General features: G+C 37.3%; 2 protein-coding genes across 4 annotated transcripts; one reads left to right on the forward strand and one right to left on the reverse strand.

The window, feature by feature from the left end:
• Positions 1-2,404: 2,404 nt before the first annotated feature.
• LOC125211724 (B3 domain-containing transcription factor ABI3-like) lies at positions 2,405-6,951 on the forward strand. Of its 3 annotated transcripts, none has more exons than XM_048111644.2 (7): positions 2,405-3,227; positions 4,561-5,516; positions 5,586-5,678; positions 6,030-6,130; positions 6,224-6,246; positions 6,333-6,409; positions 6,507-6,951. In XM_048111644.2, the coding sequence occupies exons 1-7, from the start codon at positions 2,918-2,920 to the stop codon at positions 6,642-6,644; spliced, it is 1,698 nt and encodes a 565-aa protein (XP_047967601.2). In that variant the 5' UTR covers positions 2,405-2,917; the 3' UTR covers positions 6,645-6,951. The 3 variants fall into 3 exon arrangements, with proteins under 3 accessions (XP_047967601.2, XP_047967592.2, XP_047967608.2); XM_048111635.2 differs by having other exon boundaries at positions 2,409-3,227; positions 6,200-6,246; XM_048111651.2 differs by having other exon boundaries at positions 2,409-3,227; positions 4,603-5,516; positions 6,200-6,246.
• A 1,539-nt stretch (positions 6,952-8,490) lies between these two features.
• On the reverse strand, positions 8,491-12,151 carry LOC125201517 (uncharacterized). Its single transcript, XM_048099668.2, has 2 exons — positions 9,115-12,151; positions 8,491-8,983 (listed from the first exon to the last, which is right to left on the reverse strand). The coding sequence occupies exons 1-2, from the start codon at positions 11,975-11,977 to the stop codon at positions 8,505-8,507; spliced, it is 3,342 nt and encodes a 1,113-aa protein (XP_047955625.1). The 5' UTR covers positions 11,978-12,151; the 3' UTR covers positions 8,491-8,504.
• Positions 12,152-20,263: the final 8,112 nt, after the last annotated feature.

A 20,263-nucleotide genomic window follows, 5' to 3' on the forward strand; every position in this document is an offset into this window, starting at 1 on the left:
TTCTCATGTCTAACTCATGTCCCGCACTCGTGCTCGTGCATGTGCAGGTATGCGTCGATGATGGCATTTTTCAGCTAATGGATCTCGAGTGTGTATCGGGTCATACGACTAGTGGATCGACAGCGGTGTTTGACGTTGCTTTAGGCCCGCGATTACGGTCGTTGCACAACTATTTGTATCTAAATTTAGTTTTATTTAGGCTAATTTTAGCATTGAACTTTCACGGGCCTCGGTATTGATTTTGAACTTGTAAACTATGTTGGCCCATTAAGGAGTATTAATCAATGCTGATTTTCAGGTAAGTCGTAATTATATGAATGTCGATAAGCCTATTCATGACAAAAATATGGGCACCATCCTTTATTTCATAGTAAAATAAATTATAAACAGAGGTTTTATAACATCATTAAAGAATTAAACAAAAGTACGACATAATTTTGAGATGACATTACTTACTCATTGTGGTCTTCCTGCTTATCGTTATTACAGCATAAACAACATTCAACTAAAAAATTATGTAGGCTTATTAATTTTTATAATCAATCAGAGATGTAAATGCCTATGGCGTGATGCATATAAATTCTTGATTTAAATCACACTATGAGTACTTGTTTGTTTTGTCAAGAATTGTTCAGGATTATAATTTCTTGAAATACTAATCATCTGTTTCAAAATATGAAAGTTATTAATTAATTATAATACTAATAATAACATCAATAAAAAATATTACTCTCTCAGTCTTTCTGTAGCAGAGTTGTTTCTTCCACTTTACCAATTTCTCATTAGAGTTTATATCGGCCATAAATAATTACTTTTTTTTAGATAGAGAAAGTATATTTAGCAAAGATCTAGTTAATAGTAGAAAAGTTAATCCAGTTATATCTAATAAAACTTTAAGACTAAAGTATATAGTGTGCTGAAATAGTATAAATTAGAACAGTACAAAATTAGTAAATACTGTATTTACAAATTACTCCCTCTGTCTTTAAAAATTTGTCACTTATTTCCATTTCCGTTCGTCCCTAAAAATTTATCACCTTTCATTTTTATCATTTTTGGTAGTGGACATCATATTCCACTAACTCATTCTCACTCACATTTTATTATAAAACTAATATTCCACTAATTCATTCTCACTCACAGTATATAAAAGTAGGACCCACATACCACTAACTTTTTCAACCCAATTTCTATTACATTTCTTAAAACTCGTGCCCGGTCAAATGGTGACAAATTATAGGGGACGGAGGGAGTACAATTCCATTCGTCTCTTAAATTTTTATCACTGTTTGACTGGGCACGAGTTTTAAGAAATGTAATATAAAAGTTGATGTCCTATTTTTGAAAATTATTTTTATAATAAAATTTAATTGAGAATTAGTTAGTGGAATATATGGTCCATTATCATATATGATAAAAAGTGAAATGCGATCAATTTTATGAGCTGAACAAAAATGGAAATATAGATTAAATTTTCAGGAATGAAGGGATTACTTAAGTTCTTTTTAGTTTTATACATTTCAATAAATTTTACATTTGTTACTAATGATAAATATAATAAAAACTATACGATAAATGTTTTCACAACCAAATACTAATAAAATACTATTTTCTCTGTCCGCGATTAGGAGTCTCAGTCACTTTTGCGCATCTATTTTATAAAAATAATAAAAAATAGTTAAAGTGGAAAAATGGTAAAATAAAAAAGAGAATAATGTTGAGAAGACTCTTGTCAATATTATTCTCTCTCTTACTGTACCATTTCTCCACTTTAACTATTTTTTATTATTTTTATAAAATGAGTGCGCAAAAGTGACCGGGACTCCTAATCGCGGACGAAGGGAGTACTAGTATACTGTATACTGTCCTAAAGCAGTTTAAATACAGAGTTGGCAAGGTGGGTTCCTCCGCCGCATTTCTACCGCTTCCACAGATCGCCACGGCATCACAGTATATGACGTGGCAGGTTTCTATTTGACAAAACTCTTGATTCACGAGAACGCGACACCGCATGCAAAAAATAAAAATAAAACTGCATGGCGCCCAACAACAAACCCATGAACATATTAAGCTTAATTATAATCATGATATTTGAAAAGAGTTAATTTTATATTACAACTGTCTCTTTTGGTGCAACAAGATTCATCCCCAGCAAACGACGAATATAGTTTATTGGCAGATGCAAGTGGAGAGAGGGGAATTGGCATTGTATTTGTATTTGTATTTGTATTTGAGTTTTACGAGCAAAGAATAATAGACATACACGCAGTGAAAAAGCAAAGAGATACGAAGCCTTTCTCTCATTCGGTCCAATCCCCATCTTTCTCTCTCTATCTCTATATAACCATGTCTGCATGTGTATATGATAGGCATTGAATATTTATTTATAAATGGAGAGAAAATTGAGCTACTGTGGAACTTGCAATTACATATTTTGATCAGTTTGGTTTCTTTTTTTGAACTATAGCCCGAGGTTTTCTGAAAACTTTGGTTGTTTTCTTCTTTTCTCTCTCTAAAACTTCAAAGTTCAAACCCCATTCGATTCACTTTCTCTCTCTTACTTTGATTGGAGCAAGACTCCAGCCAAAACCAACAAAAAGCCATTCAAGGAAAGAAAACAAAGGGAAACCAATTGTAAATCTAGTTTGTTGTTCAAGTTAATCTTGTTTAGTTTAATGATTTAGATTTAGATTTAGATTTGTGAAAGGAGTCGCTTTCGCATCTGGATTTTTTTAATTTGCAAGTGGCTACTTTTTAAATCCAGATGATTTTTGTTGCTTCTCATTTAGATTTCCACACTTATTTCCTTAACAACTTACAAAATTAAACCTCTTTTCCATACCACTTACCACTTATATCTATATCTATCTCATACATATCCAACAAAAATGAAACCAATTCCGTTTAGACATAAAAGATGGTCAAAGTTGCAGCGGCGGAGCAAGATCTGCATTTCAGTTGTGCAGGTGACGAAGCTGAGGAGGTGGGCGGCGGTGGCGGTGTTGAAAATGCAAACCCTATTGGTTTCGAGGAAGACCGAATTGATGACAAAGAAATGTGGCTTGATAGAGATCAAGACGGCCTTTTTGGTGTCAATGAAGCTTCAATTTTCTACGATGACTTCCCCTCACTGCCGGAATTCCCTTGCACGTCCTCCTGTTCCTCCTCCTCCTCCTCCTCCTCCTCCATGCAGCCGGAGCCGGAGCCGGAGCCGAAGCCAGTTACAGGTGACTAAAGCCAATTGATGTGTTTTAATAGTGATTTCAATTATCTCTTTATACTAGTATTTATTTTTAATTTGCCAACACCCTCTCTCCTACCGAAAAACTCAACCTCCTCAAGGTTCAGGGTTGGAGTTGAACTAGCCCTCAATTAGTCATATTTTCAATTTCTATTCGAATGTACTGCTAGGTTAGTTAAATTGGGCCCACGATCCGCTCTAATACAACTATAGAAATTCATAACTTCCATCTTAAAACTAAGAGTGACTTATACTCCATCCGTTTCTGAAAAATATGAGCTATTTTCTTATTAGTCTGTCACCGAAAAGAACACTACAAAAAACTTAATTACTCTATTCAATCCCGAAAAAGTACTCCCTTTGTCTGTGAATAGAAGTCCTATTTTTTTCGGCATGGAATCTTAAGAAATGTTATAAAGAAAAGTAGGTGGAAAAAAGTTAGCGGTATATTGGTTCCACTTGTATTTATTAGTTTTAAATGAAATGTGAGGGGAATGAGCTAGTTGAATATGATGCCTATTGTATAAAAGAACCGAGACTCCTATTCGCGGACGGAGGGAGTATGAACTATTTTCCTTTTAGTCGGTGAAAAATATGGAACTTTCTAATTTTGAAAAATCTTTTTCTCTTAGACGGGACTCATTTTCCACTAACAATACTTTAAAATTTTTTGTTGCTATCACTTTCTTACTTTTCCAATTATGCATTAAAACTGCCAAACCAAATGTTTATATTTTTCAGGGACGGATGGGGTATCTTTTAAGGACACAAAACAAAGACGCAAAAGAAAACGTCATAAGTTGAGGACAAATTATCTTAATCTTTTATTTTTTAGGATGTTTCTATTTGTGTCCTCTAATTTTAGTTGGAACACCAACAATAAAGACATTTTATGGAGTGTTGGTGATATAATTACCCCAAATTTTGTTCCAACAATAAAGACATTTTATGGAGTGTTGGTGATATAATTAGACAAACAAAATAGCGTTAGTCTTTAATAGCATTAAAAAGTGTCCATGTCTGTTCTTTTTGTTGAAGTGGTATGAACTTCCTAATTTAGAATGGTTGAAAAACACATTATATTTACACATCATTTTATTTACAACTTATACGATCGCACTACATTACTAATGATGTGGATCCACTAACACTTAACTACCTTTTATATCTCTCTCTCTTACTTTATCAATTACACACTAAAACTCGTGTCGAACCAAATGTTCATACTTTTTATGGATCGAGGAATATAATTTTCACTTCATTTTTTTCACCGTGTGAGATATTGTTATATTTATTTTTCTATCATTTTCTAACAACAGGAAGCTCCTCCCCCTCCTCGGCAACCTCTTGGGTGGATGAAGACGGTATTGCCAGGATATGTTTCCAGGATCAGGTGAAAATGGACGCTTGCCTGGGTAACGTGGATTGCATCGATGTGATGGAGAACTTGGAGTACATGGATCTGATCGAATGTAACGAGCTCTGGGACCCCTCGTCCGTTTACAGCCCTCAAGAAGATCAACAGGCGGTGGCGCAGCCACCTGAGGAAGATAGCTGCGGTTTGAGCTTCCTGCAAGGGAACAGCGAACTGGCGATGATCTTCTTCGAATGGCTGAAACAAAACAAGGATCACATCTCTGCAGAGGATATGAGAAGCATCAAACTGAAGCGCTCCACCGTTGAAAGCGCTTCCAAGCGTTTAGGAACCACTAAAGAAGGTAAGAAACAGCTTCTTAAACTCATCCTCGACTGGGTTGAGCAGTACCAACTGCACAAGAAGGCCCAATCTCCTTCCCATCCCAACCCCAGTTTCATCTACAATCCTCATCCAAACACAACCCAATGGATGCAGCCGGAGGTGGACCCAATGCACGGGGTTGTCAATGGAATCCCATGCCAATATCCTCAGGTAATCGAGCAAGCTCCGTCATGGTCGCTCTCGCAGAGTTTGTACGGTAATCCCTATGTGATGCACGGTTCAAATGGGGAAAGGTCGATGAGACTCGGCTCTTCTGCAACTAGAGAGGCCAGGAAGATGAGAATGGCCCGCCAACGGCGCTCCTTGTATTCACACCAAAGCCATCGCTTGAATCAACTGCAAAACCGACTGAATGATCCTCGCCTTGGTGATGACGGTGCTTCTCCGGGGGATTTGGGGTACTGGTCTTTGGATGCCTCTTCCCGGATGGCCGCAGCAACGCAACCTAATTCCAACAGGCAACCGCAGCGGCAGGCAGCAGCAGCTGTCTCTGCTTCTAATAGGCAGCAACAACAGGTTTGCTAATTTTGTATGTGAAATTCTTGCTTGATTGAGTTAGAATTAATACTAGGTTTTTGTGAATAGGGTTGGAAGACTGAAAAGAACTTGAAGTGTTTGCTGCAGAAAGTGTTGAAGCAAAGTGATGTTGGCAACTTGGGAAGAATTGTGTTGCCAAAAGTAAGTATACTTGCCTTCTCTGTCCCATTTCATAAAAGTTAATACTCCATTCGGTTCCCATTAAATGTCTCATATTTTCTTATTTGAACGGTCCACAATAAATGTCTCATTTCACTTTTACTACTACTATTTAGTAAGTGAATCTCATATTCCACTAACTTATTCTACTCACAATTATTATAGAACTAATATATATAAGTGGGTAACTTCCCCCCCCCCCCCCCCCCCACTTAAAATTTCTTAAAACTCGCTTTGATCAAATATGAGACATTTAATGGGGACCGGAGAGAATGTATTTGAGTTGGATTCTTGATTCATGGAAATTGAACAAAAATTGCAATGTGGTGCCAGAAAGAGGCTGAAAGCCATCTCCCAGAACTGGAAACAAGAGATGGGATTTCCATTGCCATGGAAGATATTGGAACTTCTCGTGTTTGGAATATGCGATATAGGTATGATTTTGAATTAAGTCGAATTGGATATCAGAACTACACCTTTCTATATGATTTTGAGGGTTTCAGGTTTTGGTCTAATAACAAAAGCAGAATGTACCTTCTTGAGAACACAGGTAACGCTGAGTACATCAATCTGACCATATTCTTACTACTAGGAAATTAATGATTTAACAAATCTTATTATTTTATTCATGCATAGGGGATTTTGTGAGGGTCAATGAACTTCAAGAAGGAGATTTCATTGTCATCTACTCGGATACGAAATGTGGCAAATATGTGAGTTACAACTTTGCCCTATTCAAGAACCTTTAATCCTACATATTACATGATCGTTTCTAGGTATCTTATTTATTCAAATGCTGGGATGATACAGATGATACGAGGAGTGAAAGTGCAACAGCCGGGTGGAAAATTGGAGGCCAAGAAGCCGGCAAGGAGAAACATACGCAGCTTATCCTCGCTTGCTGGTAACAGCTCCTCACTTGCACCAATCAGACAAACGGTAAGATGAAATTGGAACATGAAAGAGAATTGATGAAGTTTAGGCATGACTTGTGATGTATGATATTATTGGCTTCAATTGACTTCGTCTTGACTGGGAATAATCATCATGTTTTTAGAACCAAAACTATGTTATGTATAGTCATGTAGATGGGAAACGATTGATGGTCCTAATAGTGGTACTTAAATATTTTGGTTCAAACTCTTCTTTGTAGTTTGTATTGCTATTACTTGACAAACACCGAGTAATTTGTAGCCCTGTGTCAGTAAGTAAGTTTGACTGTTATGAGAAGATATATATGTTCTGAATTCTAGTACATTTTGTTGTTCCAAGAAGATGTTGTATATAAGTTCTGAATTCTAGTACATTTTGTTGTTCCAAGAAGATGTTGTATATAAGTTCTGAATTCTAGTACATTTTGTTGTTCCATGAAGATGTTGTACAGTTAGTGCCTGTTCGGTTGCATTATAAAGGCCTGATTAGAAGCTTGGATATACTATTCCCTCTGCACCGGTAAATATAACAAGTTTTTCTTTTAGGTCTATCCCATATAAGATCACATGTGTCTAAATTGAGAAATAATAATGCAACTTTCTCTCATCAATTATTACATCCAACTACCTTTTCTCTTTTAATTAAAATATTCTACCTTTTTGTTTGCAAAATGTTGTCAACGTTTGATTCGGCAAGGATTTTTACTACAACTACAAAAGCCAACATTTATAAGCATTTTGGATTGTGGTGGGACCCTCTCACAGCCTCACCATTATCTATATTATACATTTATGTACATGCAAAATGATGAGGATGAAAAAATTGTCAAAATGTGTCGGTCGCTCATGAGGAGGGAAAAGATTGTCAAAGTGTGTCGGTCGGCGACCATGATAATACGTGGAGTTTGTATAACTCACGTCAACTAAAAATAGTACTCCATATCCCATTACAAATAAAACATTTTTCTTTTTTGGATGATCCCATTAAATCAACACGTTTTCTAAAATGGATACAACATTATCTCTATTTTTTCATCTATTTTATTTTACTTTATTCTCTCCTTATTAACTCACAAAACAAAACTACATAAAATCATGTGACGAAAAACAAATGTTTCATTTCTAATGGAACGTAAGGAGTAATATCTTTTGAAACGACATACTCCTTCCGTCCTCGATTAAGAGTCACACTTTGACCGGACACGGGTTTTAAGGAAGTGTTTGAATGTAATAAATGAAGTTAGGTAGTGGAATGTTGGACCTCTTTGACTTTTTGTGTATAATAAATTTGTTAGGTAATGACATTTTGTGTAATAAATGGAGTTAGGTAATGTCATTTTGTGTAAATTTACCAAAAATAAAGCTATTTTTTTTATGTCCAAATATAGTAAGTAGGAAGTGTGACTCTTAATCGAGGACAGACCGAAATGAAAAAGTGTGACTCTTAATCGGCGACGGAGGGAGTAGATGTTAACACGTTGTTAACACGTAATTGGTAAAGTAAAGAGAGGGTGAAAGATAAATAGTATTAGTGTATTGTAAGATCTATATTATTAGCCGTGTTTATTTAAATAGTATTAGTTGATAGTGAAGTTCACAATATATTATATTATTAATTATTAGTATGGTATAAGTTGTAAATAAAATGATACGTAGAAGTATTCCATTGTTCAAAGTGACCTAAAATGAAAATGCATAATTTTAAAGTACATGCTAAAATGAAAAATTTACGTAGGACGATGTTATTTTACTCTAATTACAAGGTGTGATCATTGGCTTTTGTAGTGCAATAAGTTTTATTCTTTCCATCAAGTTGGAGTTTTGCACAAAGAATAATACCACGGTATAAGTACAAGGCCAGGTAAAGAAACAAAATTTATTCCTTAGCAAGGCCAAATTTGGCAATAGAGGAATTGGATTGCAGCAACGAAGATGAAGTGTTAGTAGTAGTCTTCAAACACAATCCCTGCATTGCTGATGATGGCTCTCCGTTGCAGCTCCCCTTTTCCTGCATCTCTGACCCTTTGCTAATCTCCTCCCTCTCTTGCCTAATCTCCTTCAGCATTGCTGCCACGTCCCTCATTGTCGGCCGGTCCTCCGGTGAAGGATGCACACACAGCATAGCAACTCCAACAGTCTGCATCATCTCTTGAATCTCCACCTCCGTCGTGTGCCTTAAGCTCGGGTCCAGCACGTCGGCTCCTTCCTTTCTTTTGCGCCGCATCCAATCCACAATGTGAAGCCCTTCCGGTATGGTAGGGTCTATCGGCTGCTTGCCCGTTAATACTTCGAGCATCACAACTCCAAAGCTGTACACATCGCTCTTCTCTGTGATCTTCATTGAGTACCCATACTCTGCACATTACAAAAATGTACGATAAGAATAAACATTTTAAGTAATTTTAGGTAAGATAACTCCATAACGAACGAGTTATCTATCCTAGCAAATGGAAAGCGAGAAAAACCATATGCATGTATTGACGGACCAGGCGCTATATAACCATAGGAGCCAGCGACCGTGTTGGAAGATCGCGTGAAATCTCGATCATGGACGAGCTTGGCCAGTCCAAAATCGGCAATGTAGGGCTCGAAATGGAGGCCGATCAAGATATTATTAGCCTTGATGTCGCGATGCACGATAGGAGGGGTGCAGTCGTGGTGCAGATAAGCCAAGCCCTGAGCAGCGCCAACTATGACTCCGTACCTGACGTCCCACTCCAGGCACCCTCCATTCCTCCTCTCATGTAGGAAACTCCCGAGGCTTCCGTTCGGCATGTAGTCGTACATGAGTAGCCGCGTGTTGTCGTTCCAGCAGCACCCCAAGAACTTGACGATGTTCTTGTGTCGTATTGACCCCAGCGTGCTCACCTCGGCCGAGAACGAGTCCCGCACCCCACCCCCCACCGTTGTCGTCGGCCACAGCTTCTTCACCGCGATCACCTCCCCATTGTCCAGCTCTGCTCGGTACACGATCCCCGAGCATCCCTTCCCGACCGCGTTCGACTCCACCAGGCAGTCCACCACTTGTTCGATTGTGAAATTCAGCTTCTGAAATGGAGTGAACTTCCAAGAAAATGCACCACCACCACCTCCGGATTCAGCATCCCTCTCTTCTTTATTCATCCTCCTAACCCTCATAACCGCCATTGCCCCGACCACGCCCAAGGCGACAGTCACCGCAGCGAGCAGCGCGATTGCCAGTTTCAGCCTCCAGGGCCACCCCGAACGAGGCATTTGTGCACGGTCTCTAAGGAAGCACGAGTCATGCCCCCGACCACATAAGCCCTGGTTCCCGGCCAGCTCAGTGCTCGATAACTGCCTGAAAAGCTTGTTATCAGGAAGGTAGCCGGTGAAGTTGTTGTAGGATATGTTCAAGGAGACGAGGTTCACGAGGCCGGAGAGAGGCGTGAGTTCTCCGTTGAGGTGGTTGTGCGAGAGGTCCAAAACAGAGAGCTTGCTCAAAGCCACAATCTGAGGCGGAACTTGCCCTGTTAGGGCGTTCCAACTTAAATTCAGAGCGATTTCAAGAGCCTCTATCTGAAATATCTGCACCGGAATGCTCCCAAACAGCTGATTCTGGCTCAGGTCGAGCAACTGAAGCCGCGAGCAGCGACCGAGTGTGGCCGGGATTTCGCCTGACAATAGATTGCTGCTGAGCAAAAGCCTACTCAGAGAGAAAAGTTCACCGAAACTGCTAGGGATTGAGCCAGCAAGTTGATTCATCGAAACGTCCAATTCCTCCAGCTTACTGAGATATGAAATCGAACTAGGCAGGTTTCCAGTGAGCGAGTTTCCGGCGAGGTTGAGCATCTGAAGCTGGTTGCAGTTGCCGATCTCATCCGGAACAGGACCACTGAGACGGTTGCTGGAGATATCTAGAAACATCAGATTGCTTAGCAATCCGATTGTTACCGGAATTCTTCCATTGATCTTGTTCCCAGCCAATCGCAACCGGATAAGAGACCTGCATTCGCCTATCTCTGGCGGAATAGCACCGGATAAATCGTTGTAAATCAATAGAAGCTTGGTGAGATTCGAGAGCTTGAAAATGCTCGGGGGCATGATTCCGGTGAGTGAATTACGCGACAAATCCAGCGCCTGGAGGCTGCTGCAGCCGCCTAATGCCGCCGGAATGCTGCCTTCGAGCTTGTTGTCCCATGCGAAGAAGACCTGAAGCTGGCTCAGCGATCCAAATTCCCGGGGAATGGAGCCGGAAATCTGATTGCTGTCCACCTGAAATTGAATAAGGCTTGACGCCTTGGAGAGGACGGCGGGGATTGAGCCGGAGACGTTGTTGCTGCTGAGCATCAGTTCTTCGAGATTGGTGAGATTCCCCAACGATTGAGGAATAATTCCTGTCAATGAGTTCAACGAAACGTCAATCACGACTAAGCTTCTGCAGTTTCCGAGCTCTTGAGGAATGGAGCCGACGAAATTGTTCTGCCATAGAAGCAATTTCTCCAGTTTCTGAAGCTTCCCGAGCTCGCGCGGCAGCGCGCCGGAGAGGCTATTCTCGTAAAGATACAATTCGACGAGCTCCGAGCAGTTCCCTATCTCCGCCGGAATCTCGCCGGAGAGCATAGTCGTGTAAAGCGACAGCACCTGAAGTTTCCCCAATTTACCGAAAGAGGCTGGAATTTCACCGGAGATCTTCGTCTCTGCCAACCCTAACACCTCCAAATTCTCACAGTTAGAAATCTCATCAGGTAATCTTCCATCTATATCCTGATTGCCGCCGGCGCGCAGGATTTCTAAACCGAATAGCTTCCCGATCTCGAAGGGGATGCTCCCGCTCAGCCTGTTATCGAACAATAGGAGATTTTTCAAACTAGCGCAGCTGCCAATCTCGGGAGGAATCTTCCCCGTGAGCTGATTAGAGTTGAGAATCAAATCCTCCAAGTTTTTTAACTTGCCGATTGTTGCCGGAATGGCTCCGGTGAGGCTGTTGGAGCTAACATCGATTGCTCTGAGAGAAACGCAGTCGCCGATATCGGGCGGGATTTCTCCGGTGAGATTCGCTGCGGAGATGGTGAGGGTTCGGAGAAATGTGAGAGAGGAGAGATTGGAGGGAAAGGGCAATGCGAGGTGGAGAGACTGGATGTTAATCTCCGTCACAAATTTGGCGGAGGAGCATGAGATGAATGACCAGTTGCAGGGGTCGGAATCGCGAGGGTTCCAGGTCGAGAAGGCGGGAAAAGAGGAGGAAGAAGAGTGGAGCCATGAATAGAGGAGGGCGACCTCGGTTTTGGCGGCGGAGATGGGACAAAGGGCTGCGTTTGAGAGAAGGAGGAGGAAAGAGAAGAAATAGTGGTGGTGGCGGCGACGGAGGAGGGAGAAATGCCTCGGCATTGCGGTTGGCCTCAAAATCAAGATGATTTTCTGGGGTTTTGCATTCGCATTGGGTCTCTCCCTTCACCTCTAACTTTTCTCGATCTCTCTGCTTTCTTCTTCTTCAATTTGAGAATTAATTCAATTTCATATTATTAATTTCAAGTATGTGACAAGGAAATGTGTATGTGTGGGTCAATTCACATTTGAGTTAGTAAAGTTGGGCATTTTATTCCTCGGGATTCTGTGTTCCGTGGTTTGTGCAATCTGTCTTTTAATCGTGTTTTTATTGAGGAATTTAAATTTAGCAGAGAGGTCATGTGGTAATGCATTGTTTTCCTCAATAAATCAGTAAAGATTAATGTCTGGGCCATACTATTATGGTCTTTATTGAAGTTTGTAAACTTATTCATCCCAAAGTAGAATTTTTCTCACCGGCTTCCACTCAAAATTTTACTGTATTTTCGCTAGTATACACATCTGAATGTGCTAGTTTAATTGTATTCTTTTCTTCTATAAGTAGTCTTCTCTTCTAGTTGGTCCATTTCAATCTGGGTTTGATCAAGTTACGAGCAGAGGAAATGGGATCACGAAGATAAAGGAGGTCTAACATGTAAAATAATTAGTATTTAAAAATATTTCCGCGGGCTCAATCACTTTTCTTGCTAAACCCTATAATTAATCTAATTTACTAACTTTATACTAAAACCATGTTGTCCACTATGAAGAGACTATTGATAATGGACCGAGGAAGAATAAAATATTCTTGCAGTAGTTTTCAATGACCATTAACATTTAAGAATAATAATATCAACTCTTTTTTAGTTTTACAAAAATTTTCTTTAAGTTTGATGTACATTAGATATAATTAGATTATATTAATATTGTTCGATTTCGTGGTTTTAATTTGTATCAGTAGTTACTTTCATGTCATATAGGATTAGTTAATTAAGCATCAATATAATGCATAATTCCATACTCTTCTCAGCCTCAGATGAGCATCAACATTTTCAAGCAAATAACTCACCATTACGGAACAAAAACGAGGAGATTGCTAAATCCCAAATAAAAGATTAATAATAAAGTTCTTCTGTAATTATATGGAGTATATCAAAAGTGACTAACCTAAACCTCCACCTTTGCTTCTTTAGAGTAATTTTTTTTTTGTTAATTATGTAGCCTAAATAAAACAAAATGAATTGAGATTATTATTGGCCCAACGAGATTATTATTATGGATAGAATTAAGATTGTTATTTTTGTATATATATAACCGCTTTTTATTGTAGCTGTCAACGAAAATTATAAAGTGAAATCTCCAATTTAGCATATAAGAGTGTCGCTGAGAGTGTTCTTTGACAACCAGATTATAAGAAAGGTATAGCAATGAAGAATTGATATATCTCAAATTGTAAGAAAGGTATATCAATGGAGAATTGATACATCTCAAAATAATTGAGTCATAGTTTTGGTAACAATAACTTTATAATGATAGCAGTAATACTAGTATATGGATCAACTCATAAAAATGTTGGTATCGATGGTGGACATCCTATATTAGTTAGTGACTTCCCATACTTTGGCAGTAGAAGTTCATTACATTATGATGCAAATGTACAAAAGAATAAATGAACTGATAAAAAAATTAATCAATCACTAATTAATTTCTTGAATTCAAAATTTATTACTAAAAAAAAAAACTTTAAAATAGTTCAACCCACTATTAATAAATGGAGTAACAAGTACTCCCGTCTCATGGAATATTTGCACTTTTTATAGCTACAATAGATCGTGTAAAAATCAATGGTCCAAAATTCCAAATTGAATTCTTTATACAAAGAAGAAATGTTTCAATACAATTATTCCTCCGTTATACATTTTTCATATTTTTTTTTTATTATCAGTGTATTAGTACCTAGCTTTTACAAATATACTAACGAAGTGTGTAGTTACACTAAAGGAGTAATTAAAATTAAAATTGGATTCGTGAAGCTATAATTCGAATAAGGAAATTCAAAGTTACGTTGGCGATTTACAAGAAAATAATCTAGTGGTTTTAAATTCAGCATGTCTATTATTTGAATTAATTTATTAATCTGTTAATCGCAACCCAATTAAGAAAGGATTACTTGATAAAACTATATATCTACCGAAAAATTTAATAACAAGTGAATCAACGGCCTAGTTTGTTGCTTGTATATTCAAAGGTAATTATTATTTTTAGATGTTAGAACATTATTAGTAATATAGTAGTAACACGGTTGATGTGGGATTCTGATATTATTATATTTTTTAAACAAAAGAATAAAACAATTAAAGACTAAGATAAGCTATTGATACTAGTGGTCTGGGTGGACGAAAATAGAATTTAATTAATTAGCCACTTCACGTGGTGTGCCTCAAAATCTGGGAAATGTTGAGCTTTGCTAATTCAACCTATTCTGTTGAAAAGGATTATGTAGTAGGATAATTTCTGAGGTCATAACATAAGTAACACAAAATATATCATTGTTAGATAAGCCAATATGAAGGAAGTGATACAAAATATGTAAATTTAATTGTTTAGATAATCGAATATAAAGAAATATTAATGCCAACTAAACCACTTATTGGTTGAAAATTACCATTTTGTATCAAATCAATTCCTATCTTCTACATCCTGATATAGGCGTATTTATGAATTAAAATATATACTTCTTTTTTTTATAATAAAAAAATCTTACCACAAACCATTGTAAGGTAGAGTGCAAAACATCAGAACAAAAACAGACTAACCATATAACAAGAAGAGCAGAGAAACAACATCTACAAAGCAAGAGCTAAGCTGACTCAAGAAGAAGAATGAAACAAAAGCTCAAATCCAGGGAAACATAATAATTATTTTAATATTTATCATATCTTTGAGATATACTCCCTCCGTCCTAATAAATATGAAATGTTTGCTTTTCGGCACAAGATTTTATATAGTGTTGTTTTGTAAGTTAAAGAAGAAAGAGTAAAGTAAGAGATAGGGAAAAGTAGAGATAAAGTTATTTCTATTTTAAGAAATATTTCATTTTTAATAGGACAACAAAAAAAAAAACGTTTTATTTCTAGTGGGATAGAGGAAGTATTATTTTTTTCTCTTCCGTTTCATAATCCAACCGATTTGATCACAGATTGCAACACCTTAACTCGAGCTACATAATTTATTGAATAAAAAAACAGAGAAAGGAAAAAATGGCGAAATAAAATAAGAAAAACGATTGCACACAAAAGAAAGTTAATCAACTTCCTGAAATTAAGGTCACACGTGAACTCCATATTCCTTTTCATGAATAAATTAGAACGAAACAACATTAACTTTTGGTGTATCACTGTGAGATAAGGCATTAAGTCAAGAAAGGAACTATACGAAATTATTTCTTTTTCCAGTTTTTCTCCACTGATCTTTAATTAAATGGGAAAATTTTGTTATAAAAGCACTTTATTTTCAGCATCTTCAAAATCAAACTATGACAAATTATTGACGTTGTTTTCCATGCATTTATTTGATAGTATCATATTTCGAATCCATTAGTTACAATTTTCAACTACTTTCGACATAATTTTAATGCTGGAGTTTGTGTATTGAACACAAAAGTTTGAAGGTCCGAGTTTCATATAACGCAATCAATTCTAATTTGTAACAGTATGTTGGACTTGGATGTTTCATGACGATAGCATTACAACTTTATAATTCACCGACGATGTTTCATGATGATATCATTACAACTTTATAATTCACCGATGATATTTCATGACGTTAACATTACAACTTTATCCAAACATCCATTTATCATTACGGTATTATTGATATCGAAATGTAGTAAATTATTAATCTCTATTTGTTGTCTGTGTAGCTTAAAAGATCTAAATCCATTAAATTCTGAAAAATAGTTTAAACTCAATGTTAATTTGAAGCCCTAAATACGTCGTTGTACCCAATGTGGCTCAGTTAAATTTCAAAGCCAAGTAATCGATTAAGCATAAAGCTCTTGAACGAACTTAACCTTACGGTGACCATCTACATCACAAATAAGAGATAAAGGCAAATTGGAAGTAAATAAATCCATTGGATTTAAAGCATTAAAGTTATAAACAATCTCAAACGGTGAGTGGTGTGTGGTAGAATGGACAAATGTTGTTGTAAGAAAATTCAACAAAACAGGAAGACATAGTTCCAACAACTTCTTGTTCTCACTCACCAAGAGTTTAAGGATCCTAAAGTTCCGTGTACTACCTCAATTTTGCCATCAGTATGTGGGTGGACAGTAGTCGAAAACAAAAGTTTGATTCCTAATTTTTCCAATGAGTCTTCCAAAAGTAACTAAGGGTCTTCTTGACGGAATAGATTGGTATTCCTACTTCCATATCATTCCTTTGGTTGATAATTTAGTTGCAGAGTACCTCAGACCTTGACTCGTGAATGATACTCCCGCCGTGCCTTAAATTTTGTCACATTTTTACCTTTCCATCCGTCCCACAAAATTACTCACATTTCACTTTTTACCATTTTTTGTAGTGGACCAGAGACGGACCCGGATGGGGTCGAGTGGGGTCGACCGACCCCACCGCCGGTCCACCGGGCACTGCCGGAGAATGACATAATCGATCTTCCATCCATCACAGATACACTTTCGACCCCACGATAACTTGAATTACATCCAATCCTTCAAAAGGCTGCTTTAGTTAGGTTAAAGGCCAAAAGTTTTGGACCTATTTTATTATGGGACTTTAGTTAGTTTTGGTACTGGATTAGTTAAACATAGTTATTTTAAAAAAATTTGCTTTATTAGTTTCATTAGTATTTCTATTTTATTTTACTGATTTTTTTAAATTAATGAAAAATATTGAGTACTAAAACTTAGTCACTTTTTTATGTACATATAAACCAACTATTCCACATAAAAAATCTCGGACAAAAAAATGTGTCTACTGTAATGTTTTTTAAATATTTATTTAAATGTTAGTACATTTTTATCTACTCCCATGTTAGTACATTTTTATCTACTCCCTTCGTCCCATAAAAGATGTCAAACTTATAGGACTGACACGAGATTTTAGGAGATTTTGGTTTTACTTTGTGTGTTAAATGGAGAGAGAAAATATAATTTTATATTAATGTGAAAGTGAACTTTTTCTAAAAAATGAAATGTGACATCTTTTGTGAGACAAACTAAAAAGAAAAGTGTGACATCCATTATGGGACGGAGGGGGTATTAAATTTCATTGTATCCGACCCCACGGGTACTATTTTCTGGGTGCGTCATTGTAGAGGACCTCATATTCCACTAACTCATTACAACTCACATTTTATTATAAAAATAATATATAAAAGTAGGACCCACTCTCTCCACTAACTTTTTCAACTAACTTTCCATTACATTTGTTAAAACCGTGCCCAGTCAAAGTGTGACAAATTTAAGGGACGGAGGGAGTATTGTTTTAGTAGAATGAACTGTTAGGGTTTGTATACTTAAAAATAATTCGAGCGTACATGCCTTTGTACAGTCAGCTTGTGCATGTATTGACTCGACTTATTTTAACACAAATGATACCCGCAAGTGTACGGGCTAGTGTAGCAATTAGCAAGCAAGAGTATCGTATCCCACAGAGACAAATTTATATCAACTTAACTAGCACGAACAAATGTTGACTACTATCTAGAGAATCGGAAAAGGTTTGGTTTTTTTCTAACACTACGAAAATCATATAATGAGCAAATAAACAAATAAAAACAAGTAAACATGGAGTCAAAAGATAATATGGAGAAAATTGTAGAACTCAAGGATCCGATGCACAATTCCAAGCTCTTATCCAATCAAATTGTCTCTAGAATTACTAAGTCGACCACAATTATAGATTAAACCCCCTCCCGAGGTGAGAAACCTGCAGATTAGGTGCTAGGATTGAAGTCCCCTTCTAATCCTAAAACCCATAACTCCCAAAAGCTCGATTAGGTCAAAGACCTCACTCAAAACCTCAACTCTCCCGAGTTTTATTGTATTAAGGTGTGAATTATTCTTATTTCCAGATTAATTATTTCATCTCCCGATTAATCTAATTAATCCTACACAATCAAGTGGTGATCAAGCAATTGAAAGGAATAAACCCAAGAATAATCAAATAACTACAAGAGCAAGGTAAGAACAAAATTAATTGGATAAAAACTATGAAATTAGTGCATCTTCACCAAGAATTCTACAAGAAATGTTTAGCTACTCATGTTCTTCACAAAAACCATGTTTGACACAAAGAATTCAATGAAAGACATAAGAGATGGATACTAAGAACTCATGTGGAATGAATCTAAGAATGAAGTCTTCAATCTTCCGATCTAGAGTCTTCAATCTTCAATTCTCTGTCTCAAAGTGTTCTTGGAGGTGTGTGTGAGTGTTGGAGGCGGTAAGTGTAGAATGCCACTCGCAGAATGCAACCCTAGCCATTTTCTCCCGATTTTACTGTCAAAAATCGCGTTTTCAGAAGTCAAACACGTCAAACTGACTTACCCGGCCAGGTAGGATATTTGTGCTGGAAATCCACCCGGCCGGGTGCCGTTTTTCGACCCCTCTCTGATCCATATACGCTGATTCCATCTTACCCGGCCGGGTAGGATTTTTCAACTATAAATTCACCCGGCCGGGTGTATTCATTGAAGGCTCCGCTGCCTCCTTTGCCCAAATAGCCGAATTTTTGCCTCTTTTTCATCTATTTGTCCTAGAACACTCAACAAACACATGAAACTCCAAAATATAGGATAATTGGCTAGAAATAGACAATTCAAGCATCAAAACTCAGCATTAAGCACCTCTACAGACCAATTAAACCGACTAAAACATGAGTTTATCAACTCCCCCAAACTTGAAACCTTATTTGTCCTCAAATAAGAAGAAGAAGATCACAACAATAAACTCATACAAGAGGTGAAATTGGGCTTTGCTTCAGATATGAATTCAAAAAGACAGTAGCATGGAAGTGTGCAAAGATCAATCAAACATTACCTTGAGTTACTGTGTCGTGTATCACTTGGTTTCAATGCCCTCAAAAGATCATGAAGTGTAAATTTTTTTTTTATTATTTTTTTTATGCTTCTCTCACTCTCAAGTGTATAGAGGCTCAATAAAAATCACTCAAATCAAAATACAAGTAGTGTTTACCATAGGCTTGCTCAAAATCAAACATATCCTCTGCTAGAATGTGAAAGTGAATCTAAAATCAGAAAGGACTTTATTAAGGTTGTAATGTGGCTCTTTGGACAGTAGGGAAAATTTAGGCTAAGTGGCTGAAAAGAATACGAAGCACAAGTACCCCACATATTACGATTCCCAAACAAACACCATTTCCCATACAAATCTCAGATAAGTACGACTTTGTCGAACTTCTTCCTCCCATCCAAATCCCACTTATTTAGAAACTCAACCAAAAACTCCTCTAGACTTCGTCTAGCTTATGCCTCCACAAATTATTTGATTTTTTTTTTAGACTTCATCTAGCTTATACCTCCCTTATTTTCTTACAACGTCTCATATGTGCTTTTATGTTTGTCGGCTTATCACTTTTGAGAGTGATTTCACAATTAATCAACAATCGACACTTTTTAGGCTAGGAGGGCTGACTAAGGATTAAGACAAAATATCTACGCTTGTGAAGGGAAAATCAAAGAATTCCTAACGTCATCTCCTAAATTCAAATTCACTATGTAGACTTTAAAATGATTAGGAGCAAGTTCTAGAAACAACAACAAGTACTTGATAAAATCACACACAAACGAATGTTTGGCTCAAATCTCACTTGGAATTGGCATTGAACAAGTAAACAAGCAATTCACTCAAAAGCAAATCATATCCAATTAAGCATATTCCCGCCATTTTCACAAAGCATTTTTCAGACAACAATAGAAATCATCATAAGCGCCCAAAAATAAACACCTCACAGTATGGATCAATATACGATCATTATATCCCCATATTCAAGTCCCATAGGAGGGACATACACAAATCAAATAGAAACAAAATAAAGATCAAAATAGTTCACGAATCATCGACCAATCAAGAAGTTCATCATCACCAAGATAGTGGGGAGGGAGAGCATCACCAATACACGTCAGACCCCCCCAAACTTATTCAATGCGGAGGAAGGAATAAGTTTGAAGAGAGGTGGATGGTGTGGGTTACCTCTCGCATAATAAGCTTGATAGAAGGCTTGCGCCTCAGTCCATCTGGCATCCCCCTGAGCCTGAAGTTGCTCTATCCGCGTCTCACAAGCCTCAAAACGGGATTCTTATCGA

This window comes from Salvia hispanica, chromosome 2 (genome assembly GCF_029641045.1).
Source record: "Salvia hispanica isolate PSC_SH4W2 chromosome 2, Shi_PSC_v1, whole genome shotgun sequence".
Taxonomy (NCBI): domain Eukaryota; kingdom Viridiplantae; phylum Streptophyta; class Magnoliopsida; order Lamiales; family Lamiaceae; genus Salvia; species Salvia hispanica.